Source organism: Haemaphysalis longicornis, unplaced genomic scaffold, assembly GCF_048455015.1.
Source record: "Haemaphysalis longicornis isolate Haplotype H1 unplaced genomic scaffold, Haemaphysalis longicornis Haplotype H1 scaffold_12, whole genome shotgun sequence".
NCBI lineage: Eukaryota > Metazoa > Arthropoda > Arachnida > Ixodida > Ixodidae > Haemaphysalis > Haemaphysalis longicornis.
This window is the reverse complement of record NW_027526225.1, coordinates 59,964,086-59,979,547: the sequence shown is the minus strand read 5'-3', so window position 1 is coordinate 59,979,547 and position 15,462 is coordinate 59,964,086. Positions and strand designations below refer to the sequence as shown.

The 15,462-nt window shown below is 49.3% G+C and overlaps 1 protein-coding gene across 1 annotated transcript in view; it reads right to left on the bottom strand.

Moving 5' to 3' along the window:
• LOC144161644 (glutamate receptor ionotropic, NMDA 3A-like) overlaps positions 1 to 15,462 on the bottom strand; it is a 43,818-nt gene that overhangs the window by 14,547 nt on the left and 13,809 nt on the right. The window contains exons 3-11 of the mRNA XM_077692275.1: positions 13,967 to 14,276; positions 10,179 to 10,416; positions 8,707 to 8,897; positions 7,577 to 7,870; positions 6,237 to 6,611; positions 4,337 to 4,543; positions 1,212 to 1,331; positions 1,025 to 1,098; positions 269 to 387 (exon numbers count right to left, since the gene is read on the bottom strand). Of these exons, the coding sequence (XP_077548401.1) occupies positions 269 to 387; positions 1,025 to 1,098; positions 1,212 to 1,331; positions 4,337 to 4,543; positions 6,237 to 6,611; positions 7,577 to 7,870; positions 8,707 to 8,897; positions 10,179 to 10,416; positions 13,967 to 14,276 (1,928 nt within the window). The remainder of the gene's footprint in view (positions 1 to 268; positions 388 to 1,024; positions 1,099 to 1,211; positions 1,332 to 4,336; positions 4,544 to 6,236; positions 6,612 to 7,576; positions 7,871 to 8,706; positions 8,898 to 10,178; positions 10,417 to 13,966; positions 14,277 to 15,462) is intronic.

Sequence of the window (15,462 nt, the reverse complement as noted above, 5' to 3'; positions counted from 1 at the left end):
TCTTCGACATCATTTTAACACAAAAGAACATACCAACAGCTAGGAGGGATCTAATTGCGGCTTGATGGATGACTAGATTAACCGATCAGTGGATAAATACGAATTTCAGCTCAAATTCGCAGCATTCCAGTGATCCTTCTCAAAATGTTTCGCGATAATTTTCGGAACTCACGGCAGGTTGGGCGAAACAAGAGGGCTGAATCTCACTGGTAGCTGTTGTAAAAGAGCAAATAAAGCATTCAGATAGAGGCGATTGTCGAGTGTTCACCTCTGTGCTCCCGCACTAAAAGGAGCCCACTACTGGACGTAGCGCTGAGCGGGACGTCATCCTGGCGGCTAGTCGGAGAATCGCCGGCTTCGTCGCGCTCCGACTGCTGCTGTTGAACCCTGCATTAAAGAAAACCGACAGTATTGAAAAGAACAAAATAACCAGACGTAAATGCAGCCTACTCGTTCTTTCTACGCAGCTATTGGCACAGCTGTGGGTGGCGCATTGAGAAATGCTCCCACTTCAGTGTCTGTCAAAAATTTATTGAAATAGCTACAAAACACGAGACATAAGCAAACATACAAAACGAACACATAACACATCAAAAGCAAACAAGAGGTACTATGTGCAATAGACGCAAGACACTATGTTCTTGCGTGCTCCGAATGCCATGTTTTGAAAGTGTTACTGAGTTTCAATGTCAAGCACCTCTAATACATGAAAAGCGAAATAGCTTGTATTTTTTGCAGCTGCACTGGGCCTAAATTTGTTCAATGCATTCTGCTGCCCGTGTGCGGTTGACTAGATTTTTTGCTGAGGGAGTAATGCTTTTGCAGCGAAAAAAATTCTGACTTCTTTCGAGGAGCAAGATGAATGAAAGCAGAAGCCCCTTGAAAAATATGGAGGTAATTTTATTCGCAGAATTTTCGGGTAAGCCATACCTTTCGACGGCCATTTTTTACGACTTTACTAAATTCGTGGTTGCATGCCTTCTGAAACGATTGCGTGAAGACCGATGGAGCTGAATGTACTTACGCCCGACGGATTTCCTGGATCATCTCGAAAAACTGGGACTTGCTCTTCCTACGGCGAGCCTCCTCCTTGATTTTCTGCAAAGTTATCCGCGCTCTTCAATTCAAGCATCTTTTTGATGTTATAAAACAGGAGTGGAAGCATTCCGATGCTCCTATCTAATATTACGATGAAGAGGTGCAGTACGTACTCGCTTAACGCTCTTCTGGAACAGACTGGCGATTTGACCCTCCCGGAGATTGCTGACAATCTCCTTGGCCGAGTGATGTGGAGATACCAGCTCCACCGTGTTGATGAAGCGGTACAGCTTCTGCAGAAACATGGCAAACACCCTATTAAGATACCTGACACGGCAATCAGAAATGTGCCAACTGAAGGTTGAGCGGGGAATGATCGCCTGCTTCATTCCCCGCTCAACCTCAGGTATAGATGGTGCCTCGTACTTTCGTCACAAGAAAAAATATAGATGATAACTTCTTGAAATACCTACTGCGCACATGCGCAGTAGTCGAATTTTACTACCAATGTATAACTATTTGTATGAATTTGTTCCTTTGTGTTCTATTTTTATCGCTGTGCATACCGCCTCCCCAATGATATTTTTGTTTGCATTATGAAACGGGAGGTCCCCCCTGTCGGATTTTTTCCATGGGACCTCCTTCTGTAAAACCCTGTTTTTGTAAAAACTACCGAACTACTTAATAAAAAACAATGTCAATGTCAATGTCAATTTTGCAAAGCTGTATGTTTCTTGAAACTTCTTGAAACTCCAACGGTAGGAATAATAGGCTCAACGAAGCAGACGCTGGCTCTCTGGGCATTAAGTGAATGTACTGTTTCTTCATAGAAGCCATGAAGACAAAACACAAGTTTATGTTATTCGAAAGATTTCGTGTTTTATAGTGCCGACAGCACTTGTCCGAATGCAAACGATGCTTTATTCACTGAGAAATAATTAATTTAAGTTAACATTTTGATTTTCCCGCTAAATCGTGCGTTTTCGTGGTCATCACAGGACCTTGTTTACCGCTAGAGAACCTAGATGGCGCCACCACACCGCGGAAAGCCGTTTTCTGCCTTTGGTTTGTTTGGGAACGTATTTGTACCTGGCTTGTTTTGTTAATGGAGGCAATCGTTTCGTAAAACATGGTGCTCGCTCCACAAATACGGTCATGTAAGACATCGTCGCTTGCGTCAATCGGCCGGTGTTGTCTGAAACAACCCCAAAGCCCCGCAGTCCTGTGCAGCTAAACCAAGCATAGTGCGCGCAGTACCAACAGCAGCATACCCATCGGTACTTCTATGTTTACGTGTGCTTTCGTAACTTCCACTGTTTGTTCCACCATTCTAAGTGCTTTCAAAAGAATGTGCCCTAAATTTAAAAGCAAATAGCCCGTTCGGCAAGTTCATAAGCTCTGCCTAATTTGCGTTTGCTTTTGCCGCCCTCCGCCAATCGCAGAGCTGTCTGGTATGACATCATACGTTCTGTTGCGGGAAATGAGCTCGTGGGTCGCATGGCCCTTCCCTTTTTTCTTAATTATGTAGCTTATTTGAGCGAAGTTTATGTTAAAAGTGGTGTCAGTATGATTCTAACGAGGCAATCTTTTGAATGAACCAAACCTGTGTTTTCTCTTCATGGCTCCTTTAATCATCACTTTGTTGCTTACTAAGCAACCACGGAGATCCAGCAAACTGCTTTCAGGCATGTTGTATGCCCATGAAATACGCTACTTTAGGTGCCTCTACACTCCCTACGCATAAAGTCCGCATACATTTTATTCGGTGAGGGGGGGGGGGTTACCTGCGCGCCACAGAATTGACTTCTCCTGGACTTTTGGTCACTTGACTCATTTAAGGAGAGTCATAGGACTCTCATCACACTGGAGTCAGGGTAGTGTAGGGGTGACTACGGCGGATGTAATCAATAATGACTCTGTAATGACATCTGATGGAAGAAGAGAGTCACAGCGCTCCTTTCTGGTGACCACTGTGACACCGTAACAGGAGTTGCCAGAAATATACTTTTATAAAAAATCGCACGATCCCTAACGCAACAGGAAGTGCATGAGTGAACCTCAGAGAAGACGTCAGTACTACTGTCATTGGAGTCGAGGCAGCATTCGTGACTCTGAAGCGGGTGGCCAACATGGACAACTTAATTACCCTGACTGTCACAAAAACAATGTGAGATGACTCTGATTTCGCGATACAGTCCCCATTTTGACTATGTACAAATCACACGGCAGCCAGACTCAAGTGCGTGTGTAAGTTAGTTGGGTGAATTGAGAAATTGTGATATCTAAGTCAGCTTACTTGTCGATTATACCTCATCGTCCATTCTCGCTACACTACTTTTTGCTTCCTCTGCTCTCTCTCCCTCTTCCATTCTCCGCACTCTCTAACTTGGGTACTATACCAGGTGGCAACAGTATTTTTCCTCGTCAGCGGAGACGACATTTAAAATTGTGCGCTTTTCTTGAAAAGACTCAACTTTTCGTTTTCTAGCAGCAGCACTCATGACCGACGAACTGACACCACAGAAGCGTAGATGTGTGACTACACGCCGAAAGGACGGAATAGCACCTATAAACTGAAGTCAGGGACCGAAATCGCACTCACAAGTGGAAACACACGCTATAGTTCGCGGTGCGGATGGATGGATGGAATAAACTTTATTCGGGACGAGCTTTAGGTGCTGATGTTAGGGGCACCTGTCCTGTCGGCGGTATTCTTTAGTTTGGAAAACCCAAGTCTTCGCTGGATGCTCTTTTTTTCTGTTTTTATTTTTCATGGTGCGGGCGAAAAAAAAAAGGTAGTTTCTTTTGCTAGCTAGTGTGATGTCCCGCTACACAAGCAAAATCAAAGTGAGTGCACGTTAGTCACGGGATGGTGCTATCCCGCCTGTTCATCATCATCATCATCACCACCACCATCGTCATCATCATCATAATGAATTTCGTGTTTAGGCTATTCCAGACATTTGCATTGCTGCTGGCTCCTTACGGTAAATCTAGTATTCGCTAAATTAGTTCATTCCTCCAGTCGATTTTTGAGTATAAGTCCAAAATCATGACTGATCTGATAGCCGACTTCGTTACATCATGGTTAACGGCCGCGACGTTTCGTTACGTAGAGGTCGCAAGCACATGGGCTTCAATGGGGGCGGAAATTTGGAATTGAAAAACTTTGTTAAATACAGGAATTCGTTACATAGAGGTTCGTTACATCCAGGTTTAACTGCATTGCCCTTTCCTTTATACGCTCTTCTGGCAGGCCCACGCTAACGTCTTTCATAGTGAGCGCGCGCTGACTGACCTGGCTGAAAAACATGAGATTTGGGCTCTTCCAGAAGCAGTTTCGCGAACGCGCCCTGAGTCCGGGCAGGGCGTAGCGGAAGACGAGGTGCTCGATGATGAGAACGAGCGAGCCGGCCAGCAGGCCGACCAGAAGCATCAGGAACAGGCCGGCCACAGCGCGGACGCCCAGGGGAAGCGGCTTGTCCAGCCGCTGCAGAAGGCCGTCCTGCGACGTGGGATAAGGGGGAAGCTCAGTACAATAAAGGAGTACTGACACGAAATTTCAAAGTTGAGATAACTGTGTAAAAAGCTTCCTTTGTGTATGGAAAAACCCTCCAGGAAGCGTAAACCGTAACCGTTGAGTAGAACGTATTTTAAATCAATTTTAGTCTGCGCGCACGAGAAAGCTCAGGACGGGTATCCGTTCAACATCGGCATCAGCATGACGCGGTGAGCGCCGCGCACCAAAACTGCCGACGTCAAGGCTCCCGTGACGTAGCCGAGGCGGCTTGCTGCTGTTGGCGCGCGCTGCTACGCCTTGTGAATTACGTGACAGTTTTTGGGACTGACGAAATGCTACCCAGGAGCGCGCGAGGAGAACAGTGACGTCAAGAGCGCCCTCCTGTCATGGCGACCGCCTCGCTGTTCTTTTCATCGGTATCAAAACTGAAACGAATAAACGAAGCTGTAAGTAACCATTTACTCTGCGGTAGGTCATCTAAAGTGCCATTTTATTAGTGAGCTTGTAGTCACCATTGCAGCAAAAAAAAAAAAACCGTAAGTAGATTTTGTGCCATTCTTCTTTAACGAACAACCGAAAGGGTTCGGCTCCAATTGAAACAGCTGCGACGTAATGCTAGTAGAGAAGAAAAAAAACACTTCGACAATGATAAAAACACAAATTGGAGTACATCACTGCAGGCACAATTGCTTTTACGGTGAGCTGCTGCTTCTTAAACGTGCGAGTCATGAAGTGGCTCCACTGAGGGGAGGGGTGAGCGAGTGCAAACATGTTACACCATTTTGTTGCGCCTGAGGCAATTTTCCAGGGAATTCATTAGCGCTGGCTTGGTTAGTGGCCATTACGTGTTGGCACTGTGCACTGCTAAAAATACTGTCTTCTAGCGAATGCCTATCCCCCTTCTCTTAAGAGAGATAGAGAGAGAGACAACTTTATTGGCTAGCCTGCAGAACGAGAGGATCGCCTCCTAGAGAGGCACCCTATCGTGACGCGGCCTGGACGTCCTCGTGGTGTGCGCCGCAGGCGTCGACTGGCTCGGCTGACGGGCAGTGAGGGGGTGGATCCCTCGGCCTCGCCGCCTCCCCGAGTCTCTGCCGTGCGAGAGCTGCCTCGAGCTGCTGGACGGCCTGGAGTTGGGTCGTGTATTCGGACGAAATCATGGCACTCGTGAAACTGTCCGGCAGCCGCGTCGGGGCGGCCGCCTCGTCTGGGTTGCGAGGATGCTTTGGCTTGTATGAGTCTCCACTCTTTTGAGCTCTGGACACAGATGCACCCAAGGCTGTGATTTTTGCGTTTGCTTTCGCGAAAATCATCTACAATGATCCAAAACTGCAAAGAAAAGTTTGACATCCACCTCAATGCAGCCGTTCGGCTACAAAGGAAAGCTATACGGCTTCCTAAGAAACTTCGCAGTTGAAGAAAAGTTCGTTCTGGTCCAGGATTCGAACACGGGACCACCGCTTAACCGGAGAAGTCGCTATACCAACTGAGCTAACCAGGAGGCTAGTCGTTCGTAGCACGAGAGCGAATTGATCAACTACCAGAAGTGAAGGACAGGTGTTAATCGACCAGGTTTAGGGGAAATCCCCAAGGTGGTGTTTAGGGGATTTCCCCTAAATTTGGTTGATTAATGATCCAAAACGTGGAGCAAACGCCGGGGGCCAGTGGAAGAACCCACCTGCAGACATGGCGCGCGGCCGTACCACTTGCTATGCAGCTGGTCGAGGTAGCCGAGCGCGTTGTAGCGCAGCACCAGCTCGGAGATCCCTTTGGCGAGAGGAAATCCGCGGGTCATGCCCACAGCGTAGGCGTCGTCGAAGATGGAGTCTCCCAGCAGCCTCAGCCTGCAGCTGGGCTCGTTGGCCCGGTAGTAGTTGAGCACGGCCGTGTCGCCGATGAGCACGTCGAGCGTGCCGTCCCGCAGCGACTCGAGGCCGTCCTCCAGGGTTGGCACGCCGAAGCGTTGGATGTGCTCCCACAGCCGCTTGTTCTCGGCGAACACGTAGCCCTCGGCGGCGGTGCCGCGGGCCGTGCCCGTGCGCTGGCTTAGAAGCTGGTAGCGCAGATGATAGAGAAAGGTAGTTATAAGAATGAATGTAACATAATATGGTCCGGGCATAGGCCTTATTGCGGTCTCTTTTACTACTGGATGGGGAAAGTAAAAGGCAGAGCGAGCTACGCAGTTTTAAGTGCAATGACCAAACCACATGCTATGCTGCAGGCATTCCGTGTTCATTTAACAAGCCCCTCATCCAGAATTCCTATTTGCTGCATTCATACCAAGGGCCTTGGTTCTGGCAGTCCTTCCTCCACAGATGGCATAAGAGGGCCACGAGCTCTTCGACTGCTTCCGGAATGTCGTAAGCTCTCGAGTCATGGCCCGGGAGTTAAAAAGAGTTGCCCTAGCGGAGCTGGATACCACCTCGAAGCGTTTGGATACGATTACATTCACATAAATACACCAGCAAGTAGAGCCCTCCGGTAGCCCAGTTAGTACAATATCAGAAGCGTATTCAGAAGATCGTGGGTTCTGGTCTGATTGGGGAGCATGCCATATGCCTCCATCCAATTCATCAGCGAGGCTGCGCACTTCAAGTCCGCAGTCAGCAATCACTTTCTGTAACCGCCCCCGCCCTGCTGTTTTCTTTTCTCTTGTTGTTTAATATGGTACTCCTCCTCTCTGTAACGCCTCACGGCATTGAGAGTACATAAATGAAATGAAATAAAATGATATATATATATATAATATATATATATATAAATTTTTTATTGCAGCACTGCCTGAATCATGGACGCTCCTACAGGAGCGTGCATGCAGTGTTCTTAGAAATGACTGTTCCTAGAAATGAGTGTTCCTAGAAATACAGTGTTCCTGGAAATGCGGGGTATACCGTGCATTTCCAGGAACACTGCATTTGCACCAAATCGTCCAGTACCTGGACACCCCCCATAAATCCTTGATAGACAGTCCCTTGGTGCCTTCCAGCCCAGAGAGATGGGCGGACGCTATATACTCACGCTGGTGTCGTGGAAGTCGTGCACTTGCATCTGGAAGAAGAGCCCGGCGAAGTGGGCGGCGATGTTGGCCGTGTAGGAGGCGAGGAAGATGACGGAGAAGCAGCCCCAGAGGTTGATGAGCACCTTGTTGGGCCACGATTTGGGCGCCTTGAAGGCGACCAGGTGCGAGAAGAGCAGCGACCACATCACCCACAACGCCGACGCCAGGCTGAAGTTCTTGGTCCGCTGGCGGCCCCACGGGTTGAGGCCGAACGGCGAGAACCACTCGTACAGCGCGGCCGCCAACGCTGTCACCTGCACGCGGTGTACACAAGGCAAGAAGAACGCATGCCACTAATAATTCTCATTCCAGCCTCCTTGCCCGACCCGCGTTCATGACGAGCTGCGTACCGATGGCTCTGGCTCCGAGTCAAGCATGAAGGAAAAAGGGAGATTAGAAGAGGCCCTAACCACCCCTTTCGTGCCGCTGGAAGCGCCGTTGAGGAAGCCTCCCTGCTTACTTGCATTTTGAGCCCGCTCGCCCCCACCCCTCCCTTTATTTGCGTCAAAGGGTCATGTATCTGCGCGGCTCAAGCATTGCATGCGGGCTTCAACACGTCGTGAAGGGCCTTGGTCGAAGGGCTTTTCGCTTGCCAGTTGCCAGTGGTCTTCTGAGGGCTTGAAAATCCGCGCGACGTCCGCCACACTTCTCACAATGCCTCACACGACTAGCCGGGCCTCTAATAATCTTTGTTTTCTCCACGGATCCAAAAAACTAGAATTCGGGAGTTCTTGTAGACTACGACAGAATTAAGCCGGAGATTGCAAGAAATTCGACCAACAGCAATCTCAAATCAGAGGAAGCCTTTAATGGCCTTGGGGTACGGTGACAGCACGGCAGCTTGAGCTAACGTTATCAATCACTTTGGTGCGCCACTGCAGAAACAAATATCTCTTTATAAGCCGCACAAAGCTTTCAATCCTCCACACAGCAGTGTGATACAGAATTAATAAGAGGAGGATATGTTTGACCTAATCCACCTCGGTGAACGCGACTTAGAGTAACCCCAAGCGCCTTCTGCAATTGAGGCATCTTCAGGCCAGCGTGCTGCGAGCGTTATAACTTCCATGCCACGTGTGCGGGTACCCACCTTGAGGCTGAGGAATATGGCGAGCCAGAGGGGCACGCTGAAGGGCACGAGGAAGGCCGAGAGGGGCACGTCGCGCTTGACGGCGTACGCGAGGCACGAGACGCCAGAGTGGAAGAAGGGCACCGAGAAGTCCACCCACCGCGATCGCGACGACGTCACGGAGTACGCCGACGCCGCCAGGTGGGCGGCACCTGCGAGATAGACGGGATTCCATTGCTCGATTTGGCGTTGGTGTCGCAGCAGGCAAAGCCCGCTTATGCGCTGGTATGTCCTTTAAAGCGAATCTTAAGAGATGCGGATGCACTCCTTGTGAAGTGAGACCGTATACATCAGATATTGGAGTATAGAGTTCAGTGTACTTAGGATCTATGTTTGGCGAGGTGGGAGGGCGTTGAAGAGCATTAATTTCTGACTCCAGGCAACCCGTCCCTTAAGGGGAACGAGATGGCTCACGTCACTGCCTGCGCTGTTCCACATTGGGAATTTACCTCAGGGTCAGCGCCCACGTCCCACTCTCTCCCAACTCCCGCTGTCACATCACGCCACCATGACGTCCTCCACCACTATCGCAACTTTTGACTTACCCGCCTCAACCGCACACTCGACTAAGCAGGAAACATTCATCTGGCGTCGCTTAAAAACATCTGTTTTAATGCGCTCAAAAACTACCCTACCTACATTACGCTATACCGCTTCGACTGTCGCCTTTGCCCTCTTCTAATACCATCTACTTTTACTACACTGTGTGGGCCAACCAACAAACCTCATTTTTGGCTCCAATCTCCAACCCTTCTCCAGAGCAATGTGAGGGCCTGCTGATCAGATCTGACCTTACTTACCACGTCACTCTGGCCAGCCGTGCTACGGCTGTAGCCAGGGCCCAAGGTTACGGGTACCTGGACTGGGGCCTACCCACCCTACCGATAGACGGCCCAACCAACGCCGTTTTCCATATTACACGCTGATCTTTTAGGGGCGACGCCCCTTAAGGGCTCAGACTGTTGACATCTCCTGTCATCGTCGTAATCGTCGTCTCATGTAGTCACGGTACTAAAACACCGGGACACTCGCTTGCGCCTTGCGCTGGAACGCTTCGTAACGCCTACTAAAAAACACCGGGGCACTCGTTGTCCGTCCCCTCGCGCTAGATAGCTTCGTGCTTCAAATACACTAGATTTTTACAGCAAAGCTCTATACCTCTACCCCCAAGGTTTCATCGCCTTCGGCAAAAACGCCGAGGCGCCAAGAATACACTTTTACACTGCATGCTTTCTCCGGCCTAGGTTTCACGTTAGAAGAGATGGCCTGGGATTTTTTTCTCTGTCTCTGAGTATTTCAAGGGCTTTCCGATATCAACCATGGACATCTAGTGTTTTCAGTATTTTTGATGTCATACAGGGTAAGACAGGGTGAGTCAGTGCTTTCAGCCAAGTTAAGAGTTCAAGAAGCGTCGCAAGAGAGAGGGCGCGTACCAGATATGAGGTCGGCCGTGATGCCGCCCCATTTGCCACCGCGGTCTGTTCCGAAGCTTCCGTCGGCGACAAGGTAGAGGTCGAAGTCGAAGGCGAGGTCCCGGGCGAGCGAGGTGAGGAGGTCCATGGCGATTCCGGCGCAGCAAGTCACGTTGTACAGCGGGTGCCCCGGCACGCCCTGAGTGCGGTGGTAGTGGGCGAACAGCGCCGCCAGCTGCTCGGGGTCGTCGGTGAAGACCTGCGACGACGACCGCATGACGGGGAGATAATCAGTTAAACCACCGGTGCATGCTCACTCGGGATTTTTCTGAGTACTGACAGAAGATTGACACAGTACTGAGAGGAGTACTGACAGAAAATTGACACAGTACTGACAGGAGTACTGCCAGAAAATTGACACAGTACTTACAGGCGTACTGCCAGAAAATTGACACCATACTGACAGGAGTACCGACAGAAAATTGACACAGTACTGACAGGAGTACTGACAGAAAATTGACACAGTACTGACAGGAGTACTGACAGAAAATTGAAACAGTACTGACAGGAGTACTGACAGAAAATTGACACAGTACTGAGAGGAGTACTGACAGAAAATTGACACAGTACTGACAGGAGTACTGCCAGAAAATTGACACAGTACTTACAGGAGTACTGCCAGAAAATTGACACAGTACTGACAGGAGTACTGCCAGAAAATTGACACAGTACTGACAGGAGTACTGACAGAAAATTGACACCATACTGACAGGAGTACCGACAGAAAATTGACACAGTACTGACAGGAGTACTGACAGAAAATTGACACAGTACTGACAGGAGTACTGACAGAAAATTGAAACAGTACAGACAGGAGTACTGACAGAAAATTGACACAGTACTGACAGAAAATTGACACAGTACTGACAGGAGTACTGACAGAAAATGTTCGTGTTGAGTTTTTTTCTCTCGCTACAATGGGTACCTACCAGCCCACTAATCATAGAACGACAGATTAGACGGTCGATAGGAGCGTGGACAATTATTTACAGCCTCATTTATTCGTACCCGTTTCGGTTTCGACTAAACGAACACCGAGGCGACCGTCATGCCAGGAGTGTGCTCGTGACGTCACCGTTCTCGTCGCACCACTGTCAATGTGGACGCGCGCTCGCGCCCATGCTACCGCAAACATTCGCATCCATTAAATTGCCGTTGTTTTCAACGCCCGTTCGTCAGCATACACACCCTGCATTCCGCGATGAAGTCCAACTAATAGAAACCCGTCAGCTGCTAGGAACTAGATCACTACTTGCTGATCCATTTTAAGCGAATTTTCTATCACGTCAGCCATGTTGTTTATGGTATACAACACAAAGACAATGAACGTTTGCTCGCTTTTAGTACTTGGTGTGCTTTTTACCCAGTAAATGTAGTGGCGTAATTGAGCTCCTCGTGCGCCGGTATATATACGCCGCAAGTTCGACGTGACGCGACGAACACAGGTTTTGTTTTCACGGCTTGCACTGATGGCATCAACAGAATTCATAATTAATCTTGCGAGGCAGCCTAACTAGCAAACCCTCTGAATTAATTTTGGCTCTAGCCTACACCACCATGAAAGAACGCTTAATGGCGGAGGGGATTTCATGGAATGCAGCATATGTACGGAAGGGGAAATATTTCTCTGGCGAAAGGTATGTAGTGAATTCGTCTTTTCCAGCGCACGAAACGGCAGGACACGAAGACGGAAAAATGGCAGAGCGCAGTTTCTTTTTATTGCGTGTGATTTCGTTTCATGCATTGAAATACGCTCAGACCCTCCAGTTTCATACGTCTTACTGCAGTTTAGTTCGCTGCATTTTGGTATGAAAAATCGTGGCTTTCAACAAATCGATTGGGGTCGATCATTCAGTTTCCACCGCGATGCTTGTTTAGCCAAATATTTGATAGTTTTTTTGGGAGACACCACACAGGAAAGAAAGCTTAGAGAGTCACCGCTAGCCATTCAACGCATTGCGAGAAGTGGAGGTAGTCGCGTTGCCTTTCACACCCTCAGAACGTCGCTGCATTAGCAACGATGCCGAGGGGCCCGTTCCCCGAGGCCCTACGTCACGCCGCGGCCCGACCGGCATGAAAAGGTTGACACGCGCAGGCGGAGAAGATAACAGGACTAGCGAGTAACGGCAGAGAAGGTGGCAAATGTGCGCAAAATACAAGAGGCCTCTTAAGACGGCGTTTCCGGTTACACGGAAAGGGTGGTCAGGGCATTTCCTGAGCTCTTCATTCGTCTATGGTAGACAGCTTCCTCCGACGTCACAGAAGCGAAAGGCATCTATTGCCTGTGGTACCAATTCCCCACCAATGCTCGCTTAGCCGTCCATTCGGTACTGTCTGGTACAGTTAAACCTGGATATAAAGAAATTGATAAAAAATCGCAATTTTCTGTACATGCAGGTTGTGAGTTAAGGCTCGCTTGAATGAAGTAGAAACGAAACCACAATGCTAGACATCAGCGGTGGTGAACTCGCCCTTAAAGGATTTATTTCATAGTGAAAAACTCCGTAATTTGCGCCTGCTGCTTCTCCACGAACTTAGTCACTATACGGCACTCCCAAGACGCAAGGTCACTTACCCCTGTATTCACAAACGTAACTTAAACATCGCTGTTTCTTTTGACACTTTTCGGCGCCTTAATGCGTTTCAAGGACCCTATTTGCGAACTCGATGCTCTTTTCCGCCCTCAAATACGGTGAGAGGGTGCCAGCTGGGACTCTGCACCGGACGGTGACATTCTTCTTTCTCGCCTGGCGGAGACAACATTTAAAATTGCGAGCTTGCGTCGAAAAGACAAGACTTTTTTGTATTCTGGAAGTAGAAATTATCACCGATAAACCGACACGGCAGATAGTAGTGAAGAAGCGACGCCGACAGGCAGGCCTAGCACATAACTGTCACCCACTCACAGGTGAAAACGCACGGTAGTTTGCGGCGCGGGGCAAAATTCGCTAAATTAGTGCATTTATCCAGCCGATTTTTCCGAAAAAGTGCAAAAAACAGGGGCCTATTAGCGTGGTGAATTCGTTAAATCCAGGTTGACCGTCGCAACGCCTTCATTATATAGATGTCGTAAAATCATGGGTTTTAATGGGGCTGGCAAAGGAGAGTTTAAAAACTTCGTTAAATCCAGGAATTCGTTATATACAACTTCCACAGAGCTAGAAGGCGTTCACCGCGGTGGCATCGAGGTCATCACTTTCAGGGAAATCACGCAGCACTATTGGCTAGAAAGACAGACACTCCCTCCACCTCATCCTAGCCTCTCTAAGGAGCAGCAGACAGTCTTTCGCCTCATTTAATTTGGATCCTTCCCCCACCCAACAAGGCTACACCTCATGTTCCCGGAACAGTACTCGGCCGAATGCAAATTTTGTAAAAAACCAGGATCACTCCGCCACATGATTGGGGAGTGCGACTTCAGCTCAGAAAATCCACCCCTCCTCCATCCCCCCACCCCTCTTTTAGAGAGCAATGGGAGATTTTGACGTCCAGCTCGTCACTGGCGACCCAGCTAGCGCTGGTCGACCGGGCGCAGGCGGCCAGGACATCATATGGGCTCCAGTGAATAAGGAACCACTCCCAATTTAGACGCTCAGTAAATGTACTCTCTCTCTCTCTCTCTCTCTCTCTCTCTCTCTCTCTCTCTCTCTCTCTCTCTCTCTCTCTCTCTCTCTCTCTCAAGCCTGCTGCAATGCTGGCTTAGCCGTCTAACTACGAGGTCCTCCACAGAGCGGAAAGGGGTAGGGTACCTGTAGGCAGGGCACTCCGCTGAGGCAGCTTCCGTTGCCGATGCGCGTGGCGGCCATGACGAAGGGCGCCGCGTAGGCGGTGACCACGCGGAAGCGTTGGCGGCCCCAGGTGCGGGGCCCAGTGAGCGCGGGCGGCTGTCCGGGGCCCGAGGGCCAGAGCACCGAGTCGAGCTGCGCCACGCCGCTGGTCACGTTGCCCACCCGGCGCCAGCGGGCCACGCTGCCCACGGGCACCAGGTTCAGAACGTCGAACACCGGCGGCGGGAACCGCTGGCTCTGCACAGCCTCCGCCGTGGCCGCCCGCAGGTAGCTGCAGCACGCGGTGGCCACACGCCGACATCAGCATTTTTGTTACTCGGTAGTTCGGAAACTCGGTGTTCATGGCACACAAACGACACGCTGGGAGGCCGACGGCTCAATCAATACAACAACATTAAAGGAGCCATGAAGCAAAAATACAACTTCGTTTAATTCAAAAGAACCAGGATTCAGTATCTCACTCAACTGTATTACAGCCACAAAAGATGTTTTTTTTAACGAAAAAAAAGCAAGAAGTATTTAATAACTTTCAAATTTTGCGCCACGGTGACGTGTTATGAGCAAGAATGACGTCATACGCGCCAACAATAAAACATAAATTTCAGTGCGTTAACTGCACGTTAGCGTTCAAGTGATGCGGTCAAATGGAACTAGAGGCCCCATTACAGACGTCCAGTCATGTGTCGTCGCGACAGGTCACTTAGGCGGCCGCCAATCGCACAAACAAGGTTCCGTGACGTCATAGAAAAGTTGCGGGAAATTGGCTAGGGGGTCGCGACTGCTTCACACGTTTTCTTTAATATCTCCGTTATTTGTTCGAAGATTGCGATGATACTGGTATCATTGTTATCGGGACTAAGCAGTCTTTCTAATAAACCCAACTTGTATATTGTCTTCGTGGCTCCTTTAAAGCCGTTCCACTCAACGGGAAATCTGTCAAGTACGGAGCAGTGATTCGCTAGAGGGTCTGTGCCGCCATTTCTGGACTAGTTTCAATGTCAGCCTGAAGCTTTTGCTTTCCTAGAGCTTTTCTGTGCTTGCCACTTCAGGCGTGAACGCACGTAAACTGGCGAGGAGCAGGGCACGCGAGAGATCACGCCATCAGTGATCAGTGTTCTCGAAGGTCGAGCTTGCATGCGCCGGGGGCTCACACGAGGCGAACGCTCACACGCTCGCGGCATTTTTTTTGGGTATTTATTCCGGTAACGCTGGACGACAGAACTAAAAGCTTAAACAGTTCTGTTATATTGGTTCCCGCTATAACCATATTTAAAAAAAAAAAAACAAGAAAATGATTATAACCACGCACATCTGTCGAAACACATCAAGAATAGGGAGTATATATAAGCAAACAGAGCAGTCGTTTGATTTCGTGTTCGACCTTCATTCAGCTCTGCTATATTTTGTACGAGTGTAGCCACGCTACAGCTGATGCACAAATTGTGACGACTTGGGAC